At 40.6% G+C, this 22,006-nt stretch overlaps 2 protein-coding genes across 3 annotated transcripts; one reads left to right on the top strand and one right to left on the bottom strand.

Moving 5' to 3' along the window:
* Positions 1 to 567: 567 nt before the first annotated feature.
* On the bottom strand, positions 568 to 16,208 carry tecrb (trans-2,3-enoyl-CoA reductase b). 2 transcript variants are annotated; one of them, XM_084364528.1, is made up of 12 exons: positions 15,733 to 16,208; positions 10,333 to 10,383; positions 4,892 to 4,943; positions 4,708 to 4,752; positions 4,173 to 4,276; positions 3,660 to 3,775; positions 3,035 to 3,140; positions 2,817 to 2,889; positions 2,680 to 2,723; positions 2,435 to 2,492; positions 1,701 to 1,789; positions 568 to 1,516 (listed from the first exon to the last, which is right to left on the bottom strand). In XM_084364528.1, the coding sequence occupies exons 1-12, from the start codon at positions 15,745 to 15,747 to the stop codon at positions 1,343 to 1,345; spliced, it is 927 nt and encodes a 308-aa protein (XP_084220654.1). In that variant the 5' UTR covers positions 15,748 to 16,208; the 3' UTR covers positions 568 to 1,342. The 2 variants fall into 2 exon arrangements, with proteins under 2 accessions (XP_084220654.1, XP_084220653.1); XM_084364527.1 differs by lacking the exon at positions 15,733 to 16,208 and having other exon boundaries at positions 10,333 to 10,619.
* Positions 16,209 to 17,635: 1,427 nt separating this feature from the next.
* Positions 17,636 to 20,986, top strand: dnajb1b (DnaJ heat shock protein family (Hsp40) member B1b). The gene is made up of 3 exons (XM_084376566.1): positions 17,636 to 18,173; positions 19,692 to 20,299; positions 20,478 to 20,986. The coding sequence occupies exons 1-3, from the start codon at positions 17,963 to 17,965 to the stop codon at positions 20,709 to 20,711; spliced, it is 1,053 nt and encodes a 350-aa protein (XP_084232692.1). The 5' UTR covers positions 17,636 to 17,962; the 3' UTR covers positions 20,712 to 20,986.
* Positions 20,987 to 22,006: the final 1,020 nt, after the last annotated feature.

Here is a 22,006-nt window from a genome sequence, read left to right as displayed (position 1 = left end):
TGATATTTGGTTGACTACAGCAAAGTTTAAAATTCATTTCTGTCTGAAGACTGAGTGACAAGTTTGTGGTTTGGATAACGCCACCATGTGGACATTCAGTCCTGTGGTTCAGGACAACTTAACATCCTGAATATGGACCACAAAATAAATGATGCACCATTTTGAATGTTAAAAGATTTTTCTCCCCTGTGACAAACTTCATCAATTAACCTTTTTTTGGTTAGTTAATTTATTTTTACATATACAGTATTTGAATGAAAATACCAAAATTTGGTTGTTTTCTACAATTTTCTTGTATAAGACTTCTTGTAGGTGTGGCCTGTTACATCACACATTTCAACTTCGGATGGACCGATTATCAGCCTAAATGATTATCGGGGTGCTATGACGCATTTGTCCAAATAACAGTATTAGTCTTCATTGTGTGTCGGCATCCCACAGCATCCTTTGATTGGTCACAATAGCTTTTTCAATACTGAATAATCTAAATCTGCAAAGTAACACATAGCTGCAGTTATCAAATAAATGCATGCATGGAAGTAGAAAGTAGCAGGAAATAGAAATGACTCAAAATACAACAAGATTTTTATTTTTACTGCAAATGTATATCGACTCCAAATATCGATAATCTATCTCCTTGATTACCAATAATCAGTATCACATATAATAAACCACATCAGCCACTACACAAGCCCCACTCACAAAGCTCCAAAGCTGGTAGCCAATTAGCAAACTGAATTAGTACAAATCCAACACGTGAAAGACATAACAAGGCAGCAACATTTTGGTTTATTGTTTTTTAATAAATTACTTCAGACATCAACAAAATCAAATGCTATCATGCCTTCAGATTTGGATTAATGGATATCATAACTGCACAGTTAAGCTGAATATCACCAGATGCAGATTCAGCCCCAAAACAACAGTATTAGCTGATGTAACCCTGGTCAGGCATGTTAACAGTATTTATACACAGTATAGTACATCATTCAGTATACACTGGGTAGTCTGAAGGTGAAGACTGCTCTGGGAACTCAAGCGCACAGAAGTCATTTAGCCAATCAAAATGGTTTGTCTGTGGGCGATAAAAAAATAGAGCAAGTGTAGTGTTTCACATTTTCACTCAACACGACAGGGAGACGGGAAGGGAAAGAGACTATCTGGTTGAGGGGGGGCAGAAAAAAGCGGACAGGGTTAGATTTCTTTCAGTCTGTCAGTCCTCTAAGTTCCAGTGTAAATTTTGGAGGAAGGAAAAAGGGCTGAGGGTGGAGAGGTGGGCAGGGGTACTTGACTCCTACAAGTGGGGTAGCTGAACGGGGGGCGGGAGCGGTCCAGCGGTCCTCTACAGGACGAAGGGCACGATGGGTGAGCGGAGAGGAGGGTAGTCGCGGAACTCCTTCAGGTAGCTGCGGTGCTTGCCCTTGGCCCACACAGTCATCTGGATGAAACCCACCAGGGTGAAGAAGGCCACCGGCAGGCACTGGGTCATCAAGGTGAAGCCGAGCCACGAGCCCAGCTTGGAAAAGAAGAGGAGGGACGTTACACACACACACACTAAAACCACAAGAGGGCAGCAGCCGCAAGTTAACTAACAAAACCTTCAGTGTACAATGACACAATACAATGACAAGTCCCCACACTTTTCAAGCAATAGAAGCCACGCTCATGCAGAGAAGACTCTTTTCGCCATGAACTGTTACCTCGTAGGTGTAGTTAGGGCAAGAGACCAGCAGGAAGATCCAGGTGAAGGGGTTCTTGGTTGGATAGGGAATCTTCCTGGTCTTTGAGCCTAGATGGAGGGAGCAAAACAAGGACTATGAATAAATAAAAAAATAAATAAAATTACATATATATATATATATATATATATATATATATATGTTTTTAACGCCATCTACTCATTTCAATGTTTACATTTTAACATACCGACCAACGATGACTTTCTGAACTGACCACTAGCCAGTTTTTAGTCCATTTGAGTGAACGACCACACAAACTTCTTTGCTATTGGTTGTGGCGCCAATTTCGCTGGTCGAAGTTCACCTAAGTTGAATATACTTAGCCACCGGAATTTTTGGGCTCCTCCAATAATGCCATAATGACAACTGTCTAGTCATGGGTATAAACGTGAACATGTTAATGGGTGTGATCCCATCGCTAGATGGTCTCTCATTTTTTAAGCTTATAGTCATGAAAATTTCATGTGATAGGGAAATACTTAAGCTGTGAAATTGCTTACAAGGGGTTGTAACACAAATATCCAATGTATTTTTTTAAAAGAGAAACAAATGACATCCTTTAAAATATTATATTCTATATATATAATAATTACAGCTCAGGCCACATTTACTGTGGACTGAACTGTACGTGTGTGTGTGTGTGTGTGTGTGTGTGTGTGTGTGTGTGTGTGTGTCAGATGTACAGGTGTGTGTACCTGGTGGACGGAGGTTCCGCAGAGCAACATGGATGGAAAAGTTCCCGATCTGACAGAACTAACAAAGAAAACATTCACACAAGTGATTTTTTTACTGAGTGTGCGTAGAGCAAAAGACCATTAAACAAAACTCTTACTGTACACCAGAGACTAAAAGATTAAATTACTATTTAAATGATGTGAATGACGTCTGTTAATATAAAATAAATGACAGAACAAAGTGTCATCGCTAGAAAGATTTTTACCAAGAACACGATGAGGGCCAGTCTGATCTGTTGCTCGCCGTAGACTGAAACAAGACACAGTTAACATCAGTATTGATGAAAAGGAGTTACAATTGGTATACGTGAGTGTATGGATGTGTATGTGCATGCATGCTTACTGGGTGGTGTGTACAGCGGGTGGTTGATGTAATAGGCCATCCATGCTGCAAAGCCCCAGTAGTAGGTACAGTTCTGAAACAGAGCGTGTGACAGGAACGTTGTTTTTCTTTCTTGTGGTGGTACTGAGATAAAAATGTTTTACTCCATTCAACCTGCATCACACCTTTGCACAAACTAATGTGAGGGGACAGAGTTTGAGTGGGGGAAGGTATCTCACCTTGAAGATGTTGCGTAATGGCATTGTTCCATGAGAGAAGCGATGGACAAACAGCGTCTCCAGCAGCCTCTTAACGTAGTGGAAAGAGTGACACATACAGGCGAGACTGGAAGAAGAACACATGCTTGTATTAGCTTGACTATTGTCATTAAAATGAGGATTTCACATACATGGTTCCCTCCCAATGAGAACAAAGCGCTGACAATTTTATCCTCTTGTCCAAAAACTCTTTAAACTCTATTTTAAGGCTTATTACCACACTAACGTGGAAACAGCATGGCTTAAACTAAAGGAATAGTTTGACATTTTGGGGAGAAACGCTGAGTGGTTTTCGTGCTGAGAGTTAGTATAAGTAGATCAACACTTTCATGTCTGTATGGTGAACATGGAGCTGTAGCAAGCAGCTGATTAGCTATAAGCAGTAAGCGGGCTCATTTTCAGCTAATTTAAACTTCTACTCAAATAGATTTCAGAAGTTATTGTTGTAGTTGTTACTATGCAAATTAAAATATTCCGTACGATTTTTTGGTGCATAAAATCTGCACATTTGCCTGCTGTGACCAAACCACTGGGGGACAAGAAGCCTCTCAATAACTATTTTTGAGGGCGTGTTAGAGACACTCACTGTACGACCCAGTGTTTACTGGTGGTAAAGTCATATTTGGGTGCGTAGATGAAGGGAACCCTGAAGTAGAACATCAGATAGATGACCAGAGGGCCAGTGTACTCTGTCAGAAACACCTGAAAGAAAAGAAAGAAAAGGCATGATAAGTCAGAGCCTTGGAGACTCAGTTGATATTGTGGTATTATTGATATATTGGCTTGGAGATGTGTTAGAAAGAAAAAATACATAATCTCCTCTCTGCTTGTTCTGTCTTTCGTCTACCTGCCCCTCTTCTATATCCCAGCAGAGCCAACACAACCTTAACATTAACAGTGAACTCCACCAGAGCAAATTAACCTCAGGGTCACAGGGAAACTTCTGACACACACTCCCTTTTTACCCAGCGGGAAATCTCAATATAGTTCTGCTTAAACCCACTCGCATTCAGATGAATATGGGCTTGTCAGGACTGTTGGACCTGACTGCGACAGCACAAAGTGTTCCCGTGTTTGCTCTGCTGTCTGTTGTACTCACTGTGACCCAGCTGATCTGGGCTCCCAGGTCTCTGAAGTAGAAGGTTGCTGTGGTTCCCACAGGCAGATGCTGCAGAACATCCTCATCCTTCAGAGACTTCCCCTCTGAGACACACACATCATTTACTTAATGAGTAAATTATAATTGCAAAGAGAAGTAGTATAACTTTTACTTTAAAGGTGCACTATGTACTTTGGGGAAGAAATGTTAATCAGAAGAGAAAGATCTTCATTGACTGATTCTTTATGCCTAAACAAACTAAATAAACAAACTCTTTTTTTCATGGCTGAATAAACAAACTGACCTTAAAGGACAACACAGTTTCATACTGTTTTACTTTGTTTCTAGCTTCAAACTGTTTTCTGGGGACCTTGTTTTCCTCTGAGAACAGCTTGTTTATTCATTTATGGAAACTGAGTTTGTATTATTACCTCATTAATATTTGAAATATTAAAATTATGAGTTTGAATTTCTTCTCCAAAACTACATAGTGCCGCTTTAAGTATACTGATAGATCACACTTTGGCTGACTTACTGGGGTCGAGACGAATGGACTGTCTTGCTGGGTACCACTGAGGATCTGAAACACACAGATAAATGCTTCATACACATCTAAAGATGGGGTGTAAAGTGAGTATTTCTGTGTGTGGCTTGAAGATTTGCTCAATCTTAAATCAGGTTTATGAGGCTATAGTCGCCTGTAGAGAGGTGGCACTCACGGCTCTTGTGGAACATAGACTTGATCTCCCCAATGGTGGCATTTGGCTCGACCTACAAATAACAGCACAATAAATAAAGTGGAGGGACATGTGTACACACACACACACACACACACACACAGAGACACACACAGACACACACACACACACACACAGGAACAGATAATAACCCTGTTTTCCATTCATGATGGCGATAAATGTTAAATTTAGCTCTGGCTCTGCCCACACACCCAGTGGATGTGGGGTATCCAACAGCTGGTATTAGGGTTTCAAAGAGCCTTGGCACACGCACACTCATACACACACACACACATATACACATAACCACAGCCAAAATACACGACCTTGTGCCAGGCTGCCAGCTATGGCCCAACTGCCCCAATATAAACACAATGACAACAAACCAGAAACATGAAGAGCACACAGGCACGTCTGGACACACACAGTTGTTACAGGCAGGATACCAGAGCAGTGAAACCTCCGGGACATCACCACAAAATCCCATTATCTCATAAAAAAAATTAATCGGTTAGACTTGAAGCCACTTACAGAACTCTCCAAGACCTTTCTCTTGTAGACTTACAAAGCCTCCATTTATAAATAGAAGATCTCTATCTGATTTACTTAACATTTTGTACATCCAGGCTCTGAGATTTGTCCTGAAAACTGAGATTGGTGTGCGGAAAAAAAGACAATTTCTACATAATGTCACTTTAAAGTATCAAAAATGAAAGTACTCATCCTGCAGTAACATGATCCCTAACAGTGTTTTACTATTGTGTTTTGTATTAAAGCAACATAATGTAGAAATTGGCCTTTTGTGTGATTTGGCGCCCCCCACAGTTTCTGAGTGCAACACCACTGTCATAAATACAAATCCCAGGTCTGCAACAGTTTGTCAGACGTAATGTAGGTGCTGACTACAAACAAAACTCATTACGTCATAACAATGTTATGTGTTGAAAACTTGTATGTAACGCTGTGATCCTACCCTCTCACTGAAGTTACATAGTGCAGAAACAAGTGATAGGAGGGTGGGGTGGCTGAGATACCACCCACCCTCTTGTATAAGTTTAAGGCGGTTCTTAATTTAACCCTTTCATAAATTGCTGGCTAGTTTAATCCGCAGCCTTGCACCATATTGTATAAGCTCATCATGTGATTGGAGCATCACTGTCCTGTGAGTACCACGAATCTCTAAGAACTCAACTTTTCATGGTTTCAGAAAAACAGCCTGTTTTCAGCTTTGTGACCATGTGTTTTCCATTAATCCAATAGGTTTTTTGAACAGTTTAGTTAGCTTAATAAGTAGGAGAATCAATTTCAGAGTCAATAACATTCAAATTGAAAATCACCACATTTGGAGATACATGGTTTTCACTGGGAAGGAAGCTATACAAAATCTAAACAGTAACTGGTAACAAAAGCTGACAGACAAATGTAGTGTTGATGTACAATGTCTGCCTCTAATATGTAGTAGAAGTGTAAAGTTGGAAAAAAAGTAGTACTCAAGTGAAGTACAAGTACCTCAAATCTGTACTCAAGTACAGTACTTAATCAAATGTACTACATTTCATTTGCCCACTGGCTGCCAGTAATCCCACTGTGAGATGAAATGGCTGTTAGTTTAGGATTCAGCTCAGTGAGTCATTCAGTGACTAAGATTGGGTTCGAGGGATCTTTATAAAATTCAGTGTTAGTGCCGTCAGTCAGATTCATACAGTATCACTGTACTGGGGCGGCCCATCGATCGGAAGGTCGGTGGTTTGATTTCAGGCACCTGCAGTCTACATGTCGAAATATCCTTGGGCAAGATACTGAACCCATAATTGCTCCCAGTGGCTTTTCCATCGATGTATATCACTCCTGATGACCAGGTGGCACCTTGCATGGTACCATTTGTCACCAGTGTATGAATGGGTGAATGCTGACTTGTGTTGTCAGTCCTTTACCATTTATTGCAAGACAGGATGGGCAGAGGCTAGTGTGTTAGCATGATAACGTCAGTAGAAATCAACAGTCATTTCTTAAAACTGTTGATTATTTAAGTTGATTTTGAGTAGTTTTAAACTAAAAACTAAAAAAATGCATATTTTAAAGACAAAATCATCAAAGTAATCAATGGCAATATAACTAAAATCTAATTGCACATGTTTTCAAAATGTAATCTGACCCGATTACTAATTTTGTAATCTGATTATATAATTCTGATTACATGTCATTCATTACTGGCCAGTTTCCCAAACATTTACAATATGTTTGGATCTGTAAATGCCTTTAACCAATTTATTATGCAACCACTGATCCAACCATTCATTTCAGAAGGTGATGAAATTAAACTCTGGAGATTTCACTCTTGCTTTAGAGTTTAAACTTTACTTCCTTCATTATCTATAAGGGATAGATTGTCTGTTTTAGACAAGTTTAAAGTCACTGCAGGATACTAAACTGAAATGAATGGAAATGCATCAGGAAATTCCTCATTAATGCAAAAAACAAACCCAGCAATACTATCTACACATTACACCATTACAGCAGCTCAGCTCAAATTTCTCTCAAGCCTTTGACATTTATGACTTCAGTGACAGGTTCCTCAAAACATTTTAGCAGTAAGCTGATGCTTCCCTGCTGGGCTGAACTAGAAGAGCTAAGATTATTTTTCTGTGATGTGTTCCAACAAGCAATCACACTCTCCAAGCAAAGGTGTGACACAGGAGGAGACTAAAGCAAGAAAAGGCTGATTTTTCTGTCTGCGCTCTGTGACACGCCTTTGAGCTAAGGTTATCAGTCTACATGCAACTGTGTGAAAGGAAAAATGTTAATTAAATGTTTGTGTTCATGTTAATTATTTGAAATATTTATAAAATCTATGGTTTTATATGATATTTATTGTTTATAGATCTCTTAAAATAACAATACGAGGTCTTCATGTCATTTGCAGCTACTAGTCATCGTGTATCAACTGTTTTAAATAAAAAAATATATATATAAAGTTTCTGTGGTTGAAATATCAATAAGTGCTACAGTATGCTTAAATGGGCTTTATGGAACAACTGAGCTGTATTAATGACTTTTTTATTGCCCATATGTGAGCAGATTGTAACATGAAGTGAAAAATGTGACCTTTCACGTCTCTCTTGGCATGGACGGTTTGTTTGAGTTGACTGTGGATTTCCTTGTGAAGGATGTGACTTTATGAAGTTTCTCGAGTGGCTCATCTCAGTGCCTCTCTGCTAACAAAGAGCAACAGCAGCTAACGAAAGTTTAGAAATGTCTGCTAACATAAACTAACGAGCGACTTCCAGCACAACACAGAAGTTCCACAGCGCCCCCTTTATGTGAACACTAGTTTTAAAACCATTTTTATCAGTTGTATATGATATACAGGAAAATTAAGTCTGTTTACTACATTTTAAGAAGGTGACTGTGACACCAAAGAGCAAAAATAAGAGATCGCTATTTACAAAAACTCAAAATAAACGCAATTACTTTGTTTTCTAAAAACTTCATATTGCACAAAGGACATGAATTAATTTCAAGATAAATTCTGGTCGCACCACATTACTTAAAAAAAAAAAAAAATCAATTTATGTGTTTATGACTTTCATAATGTTTGAAGTGTGAAGGTCTGCTGCTGTAATTGACTTGGCTTCTGCTGATGTCGACCTGAGCACCACGGGCCATTTTCAGCAGGATGACATCACTGAGAAGCCACCTCTCTGTAACCCCTGCAGCCCCCCCGCTCTTCGAGGCTTCACTCAGAGTCTGTTGTATAAACCCTGCCCCAGACATGATACAGGAATACAGTTTTATATCTAACTCGGTCTGTTAGTTTAGCCCAGTCCCCCAAAGGGCCCCCTGTCCACATCCAGATCTATATCGGTCACTTCTGTTAAACTTCCTCTCCAAAAGGTGTTAAGATTAAACCTGGTATCACCATGGAAACCCGCTAATCCGACAACAGGGTATAATCCGGCAAGGATAGCGCTTTATACTTGGTGGTCCTGAGGAGCAGTCTTTGGTAAGCTGAGTCTGCCCCGGCTGACAGACTAACACCACTGTAAACTTGGCCGATGCAACTCTGTACACTGACAGACCTCCCACCAACATCGCACTAAACCCTCCTAATGCAACGGCACTGACTTACAGGCCTGGCACTGACAAACTAAAGCTGTCTAACACAGCAATAACAAAGTACGAGCCAAGTACAAATGCCTGTAAATATACCTTGTAAAACAACAGGCTTAAACGTCCTACCAAAATAAATGTGGCTAATACAACAATGAAACACTTTAATCCTGACTGTAAACACAACTTGAGTCTATCGGCCAATATCACTTTGGCCAAATGTGACTGAAGCGCAAAACTCGTTGTTACATTACATCTGTAAAAGCGACAGAGCTTGTTTTGTGTGCAAATTTCTTTTTCCTACAGCTCCTGCTGCTTTTGTCGTGCACCCAGCTGTGTTCTTGCTTCGACAAGAATACTAAATCTGTTCATTAGGGGTGGGACAAAGTACAGCGGTATATCATATCACTTGTTGTTATCCGATTTTCGATACTGGCATCAAATATTGACAATGTTATTAATACATGCAGATGTTCTAAAAAGACTCCTCTGACAATTTCATTTACCAGAGTCACTTCCTCAAAACTCCTTGTGGTGTAAATTTTCTGTAAACTTAACTTAGACTGATTTAACAGACTTCAGTCAGCCATTGTTGTACCCTTCCCTCAGACTTTTTACCTACAGAACTGTTCTGCTTTCTGGCAGTTCAGTAATTTGATGTTGGCTGTTTAACATCGAAATTATGGCACACATGAACATTGACAAGCTGCAGCCAGTGTGTGTGATAAAGAGGCACAAAGCTAAGACTGTATGCACTTTTGAATACGTTTCAGTTCATGTCAAACTCTGAAACTGACACCACAATGCAGTGAATAAACACAAACATAATTCCCGCACTTTTCCTCTTGCAACGTGCCAATTATCGCAAAATCGTTCTACCGTGATGCTATCGTGATTGTCAGCAACATATCGTGAATCGTATCGTGAGTTACTCTGTTATTGTCTCCCCACCTGTTCATGATGTGAGGAGGATGACCAGTATAAGCATTTGACCCAAACAACTCCAACATTACAGCCTTTTTTCCCCTGCATGTATAAAAGGGGCTCCGGTGTGCATTTAGACTGCCAGTCACAAGCCACTGACTGACAGCGAGGGCTACAGCAGCTCAACAATGTTCTAGAAAACGTCTGACTCACGTACACAAACACCACAGGACCAGACATGCTGCACTTAGCACTTGCATTTAGTAAACAGACAGACAAACAACAAAGGCACAAGGAAATCAAACATACATAAACAGTATTGGAGAAGACTTTTTTGCATAGCTGAGGTTAGAAAAGCATATTTAAATACTGATTGAATAAGTTCTTACCTTGTCCAGGAAGCAGAGCTTGTCCTTGGTCTTGGCATCCAGTATCTCCACCTCAAAGAAAACAACAGCCTTTTTAGCTTTTTTAGCAGGTTTGCGTTTGACCGGCACTTGAGCTGGCACTAACGGGGCCGCTGCCACCGCCCCATTAGATGCCTTTTTACTGCCAGTGGCCTCTAGCGCTAGAGTGTCCATGTCCACAGTCCTCCTCCTGCACTCACTTTATTGCCCTCTTCTTGTCACTCTTCTCAACTGCCTATCCAAGATCCACACCAAACCATAGAGAGGGGCAGCACTCAGCTGTGGAAATAAATCTGTCTCTCCACTGCTCCTCCCTCTTCTTCCTCTCTGTCATTCTCTCACTCTCCCTCCCTCTTTGCCCCTCTCATTCTCATTCGTTCACTGGTGGTGCGCTGCTTTATTTAACTGCCAGTCGACCCCTGGAGCGCCGACATTTGTGCCACATGTGTGTGCACAGTTGCATACACAGGAATGCCTGGTATCCCCCTGGCAGACCGTCTACAGTATATCATCGGTGTAGATCTCATGAGGGAACCTTCTAGAGCAGAAGGCCGAAGCTGTATTTCAGAGCTGCGCCAACTTGGTTTTGAAACATAACTCCCCCTCCCAAAAAATGGACACCTGATGACCCCCTCTCATCCCCTGGGTAAGTGGCAAGATGGACGAGAGGTATTCTGACAGACGGCACCGCCCCTTTCCTTGTTTAACGCCCTTTCTTCCTCTCACCAGCTAAATATAAACGTCTACTTCTAACTCTCTGTAACCAGCACACTCCAAACCAAACTCAACAGCCTGATCTCCCAGTCACTCACATTGGGAGACTCCCTCTCCTGCCTCCAAGGGGTGATAATACTCCAGACTGTGAGGGATTAGTCGGGGCATTCCCTTTGCTGAAGCCAACCCCCACCCCTCCGTCTCTCTAATGACCAACAGACGAGATACAGTTTCCGCAATGAATGAAAGACATACAGTCACAAGTGGTAACATGGAAGTTTAGGATGGAGATTGGAGAAGTATTCTATTTATGTACTTGCATGCATGAATATAATGAATACAGTATTGGTATCAGGGGTGGGCAAAATGGTCTTCATAAGACAATAAATAATATTGTGATTTTCTTAGGCTATATTTCGACCAAATACGTCAATATCCATGTTGCGAAATATATTGTAGGGATGACCGTTTCACAAAATATTAACACAACGCAATATGTATGTAATGTATGTGTAATATGTATATATATATATATATAAATATATAACAATATCCAAAATCTAAGACAATACAGTCTCATACCACAATAACAATACAATACAGATATAATGCCCAGCCCTAATTGGTAAGAAACATTTTCTGTTATGCAACAGGTTACCCTTGATTCCATTTACTACACCCAAACATGAGATTTAGACCCAGCGTATGTATCTGACATAAATGTCAGTGTTCCAACTACTCCATAACAGGTCCACGACTCGGCTCAACTTGGAGCAGTAAAACTGGAGATGGAAAAGCAAATCAGCGCAGCTCAGTTTGTTAAATAAATAAATAGAGTGAGTTAAAGGGGCTCTGTGTAACAGTTTGTTGCAAAACATGTATACATCCTTTTTCATTGCCCATACGTGGGAGGATTGTAACATGACGTGAAATGATAGCTTCCCTGTCTCTCTTGGTTGCTTGTGGACAATTTGTTTAAGTCGTTTAATGCTGCTGGATTGTGGATATCTTTGTGAAGGACTCGGGTCAGATTTACTGATCTGCTAACAGAAAGCAACAGTAGCTAACTTTAGTTTAGAGATGAAGTCCGCTGAAATAATTAACGACCAGCTTATAAAACTACAGAGACTCTCCACAGAGCACATTTAAGAGTTGGGCTTTCAGGACAATGGCAACAAAGCAGGAAAATGAGCCTTGTACCATTTTTCAATTTATTCCATTTGTCCTTACAAAAACTGCATCTTGACCTGACTTTTTGTGTATTTCAGTCATTTTTTTTTTTCTGGATTATTTGGTTTCTGGATTATTTCTGTTTGGAAAGGCAGCAACTGTTTGATAAAAGTCAACAAAGAAATGTTGTGGGACAAAAGAACATAACACCCTTAAATAAAAATGAATGTGTTCTTTACATCAGTAGTGTTTTGAAATAAACTATTTAATTTTAAAAGAAACCGAGATTGTTCCTCAGACTGTGGCATGAAAACTGAAGAAAAAAGCAGCTTGTCTTTGTAAGACTTCAATAAGTGCTTTTTTAAATCCATTCACGTAGCTACCTCATTACTGTACAAATGAAACATTCACATATGCCTAAATGACGCATGACACCTGACACTGCAGTTGAGACTTCGGAGAAATAACCCCATCTCAGTTTTCCGTGTGCCAGGCATACCCACTGCCACTGTACCTCCCCCATCTCATCTATATAAAGCCTCTGGCTGGCAGTGACAGTCTGTGCTGGTAATGCACTCTGAGGGTGAGGGTGAAGCAGAGAGAAATACGCTTTAACTGCTCATGTGGAGACTTTGCCTGTTTTGCTGGTGTTGCCTGGACCTCCTATCCCAAGGTAAGAAGCTGTTTTGTAAATCTGGTCGGATTAATTGTTTAGACAGATTAACAGACAATCTGGAAACATGTCTTTTCTCCATAAGTATTTTAAAACACAGTGCGAGCTACTGGTCGGTGTGTAAGCAAGACCTGTGAAAGTGTTGCAGCTCTCTGGTGCTACCTGGTGTAAATACAATGAAACTATGATTAAACTGGTCTAGTGGGGAAACATTTAATCTTTCATTAATGATACAAGATATTGTGAACAGTGTGATACTTAAATACTTTATTTAAGTATTTCTCTTTACTGTTTAGCCTTAGATGTGTTTGTTGTCTCTATAATGGAGGCAATTTACATAAAGGAAGAATATAAATCATTATTATTGAATCAATAAACCTAAATTTTAAACTTGATTTGATAAAATAAAAACATTGAGCTCATTTTTGACGCATTCTCCAAAGAGCACTGGTGTGAGCGTTCATCTTTAAACATGTGCTCTGGTGACCATGTCAGTCATAGTCCACACCCAGCAGTGACTACAGTCGGCATACCTGTTACGGCTAATGCTTTAACAATGCTGGTTTATTTACTGTTCATTCAGTTTTTCTGGCAACATACGCAAAAACCTCTAACCTGGGTGTGTTGCAACAACTTTGTACCACGCCCACATGTTGTATTGACTTTACAGTTCATGTCATTAATTCTCATTTTATCTGCCTTGTCTGGGTCTATTTTCTGTTTTGTGTTCAGAAAAGTGCTATATAAATAAACGTAATCATTACCGAGTAATGTTTGCAAATTATGATTGTTTAATTGAAGTTGTAATAGCAGAGAGAATAGCAGCCATTGGTGTTGGTCTGTCTGTAGAGACCATACAATCAACCAATATGTGGATAACCTTTGATTTTTTGGACTTTCACAGACTCTTAGGAGTCGTGGTGTAATACTGGGTACACTAGTGACATGTGGGCACATCATAGCCGTGATTATCACACTGTAGCTTCATACTAGGGATGGTACGATAAAAGATTTTATCACGAATCACAATAAAAACACTCACAGGTCTGTCACCATGGCTAAAGGCATGACTTGAACATTGTATCCCTCACAAAAACAGGTTAATTGGATACTATGGATACTGAACTAAAAGACAATAGGCAGATGAGGTAAATACCATTTATTTATCCTTCATTTGTGCCAAAGATTTATAACTTATTCAAGATTCTTTAATTGTTTTTCACAAAAAAAAAGCATCCAATCTGTGATGCAGTAAAAATATTTGTTTCCTAACAAAATGTAAAGTTAAAGTGATTCCAGTTTGTCTTTAAAGAATATGTTGATGATTATCAAAAATAATACTGTGAATCACAATTATGTTGAACAGCATAATCGTGATATGAAATCTTCATATCGTCCCATGCCTTATTCATACACACTACCAATGTGTAGGCTTTTGGTATTCAAATGCAGTCAAGGGCATGGCCATGAGCAACTGAGTTCAAAAGTTGATAACCGAAGATGGCCATGAAAAGGTGAGCAGATAGGTCAGGGGTCGCAGGAGTGGCGTTTGACTGACACATTGGCAAGTGCAAATGAATGCTGACACCAGTGCAACCACTGAATGATAAATTGCATGCATACCTTCACAGTTTATCACATATTCACCACTTCAAAAATGTTTAGATCTATGAGAATAATGATCAACTTAGCTGTGTTTTCATTAATGCATTTTTCATTGTATAAATGTTGTTTTGCCCCTCGTAGGTTGCAAAAGCCGCATCTGTCAAGTGAATGAAGGGGAACCGGAGCAGCCACTGGCTGGATCAGTTTCTGTCAGACTGCTTCAAATCCTGTCTGATGAGTTTTGGCGCTCGTGGAACTCTGTTAAGATTTCGAGGCTGTCAGTACTCACAGGAGTTCAATGGCTGCAGCGTAGGATATGTTTATTAATGATAAAACAGGCGTCTGCGTAAAGTCAAGCCTGGATGTTTCTGAGACAGTATTCACATTTTCCACCCTAAATCTAAGCACGTCTCTCCTGACAACTTAGAGTCTGACTTTTTTTATGACTTTGATAGTGATTCTGGATCACTGAAATGTCTAGGAAGTATTGAATTATAGATATCTGCAGAATATATCCAGTCTAGCTTTAAAATGTTAAAGTGGCCACGTATTCTTTTGAAGGATTTTTACATTTCCTGCATCTTGAAATCAAACTTCTACCAGCAAGAATATTATTATGGATATCTTTGATTACCATTCTGACTAGTGGGAATACAACATTACCTAGGAGACATTGTATTATGGATATCTGACACGTAATTACAGATTGGACTGTGGTTCTGTTCAATGTTAAAACGCCTGCCATAGATTGCTCACTTGGCTGTTCACCTGCATTATTGGGTAATAACTAGATAAGAAGCGCCATGACTCTTTCCAGCCAGAGATGGCGATGATACCCGCTATTATCCTACACAGAGGGCTTTGTGTTTAGCTTAGAGACGTTTAGCTTTTCCTCAAGACCTATCAAATGCACAACGCAGGTATAATTCGTCATAAATGTAGGTGTAGCCTGACTTTAAGGTACGACATTAGCCGGTACTAGCGTTCATTTCCGTGCATGAGAGGCCACAAATCCCCGGTCACAGACACCAGCCCATGGCAGGCGATGTTGCAGCAGCATGCGTACCTCAATGCTAACGTTTAAAGCTTTAAATGTGGCTGTTCTGGTGGAGTTTACTCTTGTAGAAATCACAGAAAAAATCCACATTGGATTCATTAATTGTAATCTAGTCCCATAACGCGCCTCATTGACGGTGTAGAGTTTCCTAGACACTACTTACCTCGTAGTGCTTCATCTTGGCAGTTAGCACCCCTTCCCTTAATATCCCAGATGAGTGACAGAGCCGCCTCCAATCAGCGGACTAATATGGGAGTGCTGAGGCCACCGTGGGCGGGCCCTAAGGCCATGCCGCAGCCAATAACAACAGGCGGCATTCAGGCGATCCTGCCCACACTATCAGCGACCTAGCCAATGGCGTGTGAGCAGACGGAGAGGTCGCTGCTGCGCTAACATAATTGGATTATCCCTTCAGTTATATTGCTCTTTGAATAGCATCTCTGTCCGTCTGTGCGCATGCTCACTGGTCCAGTGTGTGTTCATCTGTCTGGTGACTTTTCCCCTCTTTATATCCAGGCACAATGCCATTAATTTGCCAATTTCTTTTTGCAGTCTCATTCTCAGTTATATGCTGCAACATTGTCTCTTTTACACAGTTGCACTTTATGTGAATTTTCAATGTTTGCCTTCTCTTATTTACACGCATTTCTTTGTTTTCTTTGTGTGTAAAATGTCTAACATAAATAAAGTTTGGCATTAACCTTGTGTGCTGTCACTTTATAATCTCAAACCAAAGTCAATACTAATGGAAAATATCAGGTCATGAATTGCTTGTGTTAGTTAGGCACATTTACCCCAAAAATAATTAGCTTGTACAGTAACACACCACAGTGAGGACAGAATTAGGACACGTGAAATGTGCAAACACGTTTTAAGGAATAATAATAATGACACATCCAAACAAAATGATGTAAAAAATATGCAGATTATATAGATAAGTCTGGCCTGCAAAGGAGCCATAGCCTACGTGTCACTTCAATGTACTTTAATACACAGGACTACAGTTCTGACCTTTAAAAACTCCTACTGTGATTTGGGTGTGTCTGTAGAGCTGTTAACACCTGCAGTGAAAAACAGGTTTTGCTTCACTTGACAGTACCCAAAAGGTGTACGAAGTTGTGTGATTGATTCATTATAATGTTTGCTTTAAGTAAGGGTACTTTTTATAAACATAGTGTAAACCTTTCCCAACAAATGTCTGATAGACATTTGTGTTTAAGTGTGAAAGCACGTAGGCCTCCATGTGTGTAAATTAAATCTGAAATGCTGCCTTCAAGTGCCACTCGTACACTCTCACACTGTTTTTGTACTTGAAAAGCCACGCAGAGCAGTGTTAAAGAATATGAAACAAAATGGGAAAATTTTATAATATAATTTCATTTGACATTTTATAGTTCAATAATAACTAAAACATAGGCTAAATGGAAAAATGGGATACAGCTCCAGTGGTCAGTGTGAGGCTGCATTTCTCTGTACATGCACAGTTGTACTTTAGCTTTTTACCTGTAAATCTCGCAATTTCTTATTGTTATTGTCGATAAAACATCACAAAGGATAAGCTCATGTATGTCTAGATTTAATGTTATTTCTTTTCAGTTTGTGGCCGCGTCAGCAGCAGCTGAGCTTGTTGAAGCTTTGAATATGTATTGACCAAAATGTTTATCCTTCTATTATACTATTGCAAGTTACATATCTAACCTCAAATAACAGAAAGAAGAGGAAATCAGATTGGAGATGTTTATTTTGGAAGACCTTGCCACCTAAAGGTAAAGTGCCACAGTATTAGGCCTTACATATCTCTCATGAGGAGCGCATTACCAGCAAGTGCCCCGGTGATTTAGTAGTGAGCATAACAGTCTGCCAGCAATCTAGGCTTATAAACATTTAATTTTGGTAAGGCGAGGCAGACTTTTTCCAGTTTGCACAAGACTTGCAAAACAAGTATTTCTGGGCTGTATTTTATTGCGGTTTATTCATTGTTCATGGCATTAGCCCGACATGTCAGTAATGTCCACTGGGACGTGTGCATTTGGGATGCAACCGTATTGTTCTTTATAAATATAACTGAAAGTATCCCATGCTTGTTTAAAAATATAGCCCACTCCTTCCTGTTGTGGTGTTTATAGTCATACTGAGGTCTGGGCGACTGATAAGGTATGGTATGTTACTGTGCCGGGATATTTCCGACAGCAGTTGAAGGCAGCATGACGTGCCGTCCCGCTGGGCGTGTCTGATCCGGACTGACAGTGGAGATTGTTCAGGCTGGTTATGGAAAACTCTGGAAGTTTCTGCGCCGCTTATAAAGAAAATCTCCGGGACGAGGCGCTCTGAGTTGAGGCAGAAGTCGGACGGAGGAGCTGCTAGCGAAGTTTATTCACAGCCGTTTGGTCAAAATGGGCAAAGACTACTACGACATTTTGGGAATTAAGAGAGGAGCGTCGGAGGACGATATAAAGAAAGCTTATCGGAAGCAGGCTCTGCGCTATCACCCCGACAAAAACAAAGCACCGGACGCCGAAGAGAAATTTAAAGAAATCGCTGAAGCTTACGACGTTTTGAGCGACCCAAAGAAAAAGGATATATACGACCGTTACGGCGAAGAAGGTAAGGTTGTCACATGAATCGTTAAACAGTGCAGTTCATTAGGAGAGAGAGAGTTGCCAGTGTAGCTTTACGACACGACTGCGTGGAGGTGACATGTCAACATGCACTTCACCAAAGAGGACGTTAATGTTATCCTGGGTGTCATGGCGCTCCCAGCTCCCCTCGGCTCTGCCCTTTACCCGCGGCTCCTCTGCTGGGCCACGACAGGCGAGGCTTTGCTGACAGGGAAACTCACATGACATGTTTCTACAAGAAGTCACAGACAATCCCCGACGTAAAAACGTGTAAACCTGAGTTCAGGAGGGGGAGTGTGAAGACTCCGTGTGACGTCAGCAGGGGGGCGGGGCCGAGCGTACAACGTGCGGATGTTTGAGGGGTGTCGTCACTGAAGTCACTGTTGATTCTGGTGCATGGCAACCTGACAGCTGGGCAGGGACACAGACATGTACTCAAACCATTTATACTTACTGTTCTCACATGTTTGGTAAGCATGGTAACTAAAGTCAAAGTTCACTTCATGACTTCATGTGAAGAACGTAAGAAGTGTTACTTTGTAAAAGTTTTGCATCCTTTGATACACATGAGATTTTAACTCTCTCCAATATGGTGCCAGATGTGGTAATACAGAAAAGAGCAAAGCATGTGTCCTTTCAGTACAATAATAACATTTCTACAAAGGTAGACAGCTTAATAGAAACCGCAAGAGTTGCTGCTGGAGAATTTTGTAGGTTCGTGCCACATTTTTTATGGTGGTGTCTGTACACAGTTGAGTTGAAGGTCTCAGGGCCTGTTTACATTTTTAAAATAGTTTTTTGCTGCAGTTCATTTTGCACATGACAATACTTTTCTACAGGGATGCACAATATGGATTTTTTTCCCCCAGCCAATACAGATAACAGATAATAACAGATAACTCAACCAGTTATTTTACATTTTTGTATTGTTTAAAGAAGTTTCCTAACCTGTAGTTCATGCACACCTGAGGGTAAGGAAGGATAAGATGTAGCAAGCAAAAATAGGCGATTTAATATTGCCGAACATGTATTGCAAAATGCGGTCAGTCCTGTTGTCTTCCTCTAATACTGTTAAAGATGTCCACACCGGCGACGACATGTTTGGCTCTCCCCAGGTGCAGCAAATATTGAGCTATATGTTGTGTATCGCAATAAAGCCTAAAAAATATTGCAATATTATTTTTCAGGCCATTACCCAGCCTTAGATTGACCCCATACTGAATTTGTAATAGATCTACAATATGATAATAACACGGAGGGACTTTTTTGGCATTCATTTTTTACTATCTGGATTAATTCAAAGAGCAACTTACAGTAAACTCTGCTGCTTGTGTCGTCAGCTGTAACATGAAAGGTTTTGCTGTCGCCCTTCTAAGCTAAATTTAGTTGGCTCATGCCTGTAATGGCACCAGGTTTCTCCCTTATCAATGACACTTACCTCTCAAAACAGCACAGAAAAGGAATATACCACACATGTAACTAACTAAATGTTTCTGTCACTCAGGTCTGAAAGGCGGAGGCCCCTCAGGTGGTGGTGGTGGTGGTGGTGGACCTGGCAACTTCAGCTATACCTTCCAGGGCGACCCTCATGCCATCTTTGAAGAGTTCTTTGGTGGACGTAACCCCTTCGGACAGTTCTTTGGTGCCCGCAATGGATGCGGCATGGATGAGGAAATGGACACTAATGACCCTTTCACTCGCTTTGGGATGGGGGGCGCCGGAATGGGTGGGTTCCCTCGCTCGTTCAGCTCTGGTATGGGTGGAATGGGCAGTCAAAGTAGCGTTGTAAAGAAGCAGCAGGACCCTCCTGTGGTTCACGATCTTCAGGTGACCCTGGAGGAAGTTCTGTCGGGTTGCACCAAGAGAATGAAGATCTCTCGTAAACGACTGAACCCCGATGGGCGATCGATACGGGCTGAAGACAAAATCCTGGAGGTGCAGATAAAGAAGGGGTGGAAAGAGGGCACAAAAATCACGTTTCCCAAAGAGGGGGACCAGACTCCCACAAACATTCCAGCTGACGTGGTTTTTGTGTTGAAGGACAAGCCTCATTCAGTATTCAAGCGTGACGGCTCAGACATCGTTTACCCGGCTAGGATCTCACTCAGAGATGTAAGTTAAGATTACTTAAAACTTTTTTGTCACTTATTTTCCTCACAAAAGTGCTTGAAAACAAACCCAAACAATTTTTATCTGCTGAAAAAAGGTGGAACTACGTTCCTATTAGTGTCTTGTCATGATCTTAATTTATGATTTTTTTCCCCTTTTGTATTCCCTTCTGTCCCATCAGGCCTTGTGTGGCTGCACAGTCAACGTGCCAACCCTGGAAGGCAAAACAGTGACCGTGTCAACAACAGAAGTCGTGCAGCCAGGTATGAAGCGACGCATCAGCGGCGAGGGGCTTCCTTACCCCAAACGCCCCGATCGTCGAGGTGACCTACTAGTGGAGTATGAGGTCAAGTTCCCAGAAAGACTCAGCCAGAGTGCACGGGACACCATCGCTCAGGTCCTCCCACGATCTTAAACAAGACCAACGGACCTCCAGGACTTTACAACTATTGCACTACGCTGCCAAGTATTGTTTTCATCACATGGGCATTCATGTAAAAACCACCTTGCGAAAATGCTCACCATGAATGACAGTATTTCACAGGCTAAAATGTAAATATGACCAACATTGTTTGGTGTTTGAGTTACTGAATACAATTATATTTTGGATGAAAACAAATGTAGTATATAAAATATATATATTATTCTATGGGAACTGTTTTGCTGGTAATAAAGGTTTTCTCTAAGAAAGATGTTTTCTTTTTTGTATGAAATTGCAACATGCACTCAGCTGTGCATAGAAAGCTTAATGTAGCTAGGATAGGAACGTTTTTAAAGTGTATACTGATGGAGAAAAATATTTTTGGATGGAGGAACCTATACTTGTAAGATGTTGTGAAAGATTTCATATTTGAATGACTTGTTTTGCAGCTCATGCAGAGAAAAATGACAACTTCACATCCAAATGAAAAGTTGTTTGGTAACTGATAACTTACCATCGTCATTGTTTTGGAAAGAATAATAAAGAAATGGAAACTGGTGCTGTGCACGTTAAACAGGGAGGCCTTACAGAAAGGCTCTGAAAACAAAGCCTAAAGGGCTTTTCAAAGTGACCTTGTTTCAATCATATATTAGTATGATTTTAGTGTATTTAGATGCACACACGCTACATAAAAATGAGTTAAAATTAACTCAGCATGGGGTCAATGTAGCATTGATGCAATACTGTTTAATTTTTACCTCATTAATGGGTAGAAACAACTCCACAGAAGTGTTGTTTTAATCCAGCAATCCAAAAGTAATATAAAATGAACACTGACAGGGTCACAAACGCCCTGCTCATACTAGGTCAGGTTCATCCAGTTAGTGCTATGTTGACCCACACTGGGCACATTTTTAACCCAATGTTTTAAGTATGCATAAAGCTTTGGCACATTTCTTTCCTGTCATGTTTTGCCTCTGTTGGTGCTATTTTCCCCACACTAATTTTCTCCATCATATCCACTGTTATCAGTTTCCTTCACATTCACATATCTTGATGTCACTGTGTCTGAACAATGACAGGGTTTGCTTGCCAAGGTCTTTTCCTGTTGTTAAACCCAATAAACACTGTTATACACTTCCAAGCGATCTCTCTGTAGTGAACTGTAGTTTGGCTGCAAAATTGTGGAAACACTGCAGGTTTCATATTTCCACATCACACTTCTGCATAAATTGCATATTGAGCCGTGATTGGCTCCTGTGATGTCACAAAATCATGCTCACAGGTAC

This window comes from Pagrus pagrus, assembly GCF_965226575.1.
Source record: "Pagrus pagrus genome assembly, chromosome: 2".
NCBI classification, from domain to species: domain Eukaryota; kingdom Metazoa; phylum Chordata; class Actinopteri; order Spariformes; family Sparidae; genus Pagrus; species Pagrus pagrus.
This window is presented reverse-complemented; position numbering and strand designations above follow the sequence as displayed.

Coding starts and splice junctions, on each gene's coding strand:
- tecrb (XM_084364527.1), bottom strand. CDS start 10,524: ATGGACACTCTAGCGCTAGAGGCCACTGGCAGTAAAAAGGCATCTAAT. Junction 3,141..3,659: donor AGTAAACACTGGGTCGTACA/GTGAGTGTCTCT, acceptor TTCTTCTTCCAG/TCTCGCCTGTATGTGTCACT. Junction 1,790..2,434: donor GCGGAACCTCCGTCCACCAG/GTACACACACCT, acceptor CCCTCCATCTAG/GCTCAAAGACCAGGAAGATT.
- dnajb1b (XM_084376566.1), top strand. CDS start 17,963: ATGGGCAAAGACTACTACGACATTTTGGGAATTAAGAGAGGAGCGTCG. Junction 18,174..19,691: donor CGACCGTTACGGCGAAGAAG/GTAAGGTTGTCA, acceptor TCTGTCACTCAG/GTCTGAAAGGCGGAGGCCCC. Junction 20,300..20,477: donor CTAGGATCTCACTCAGAGAT/GTAAGTTAAGAT, acceptor CTGTCCCATCAG/GCCTTGTGTGGCTGCACAGT.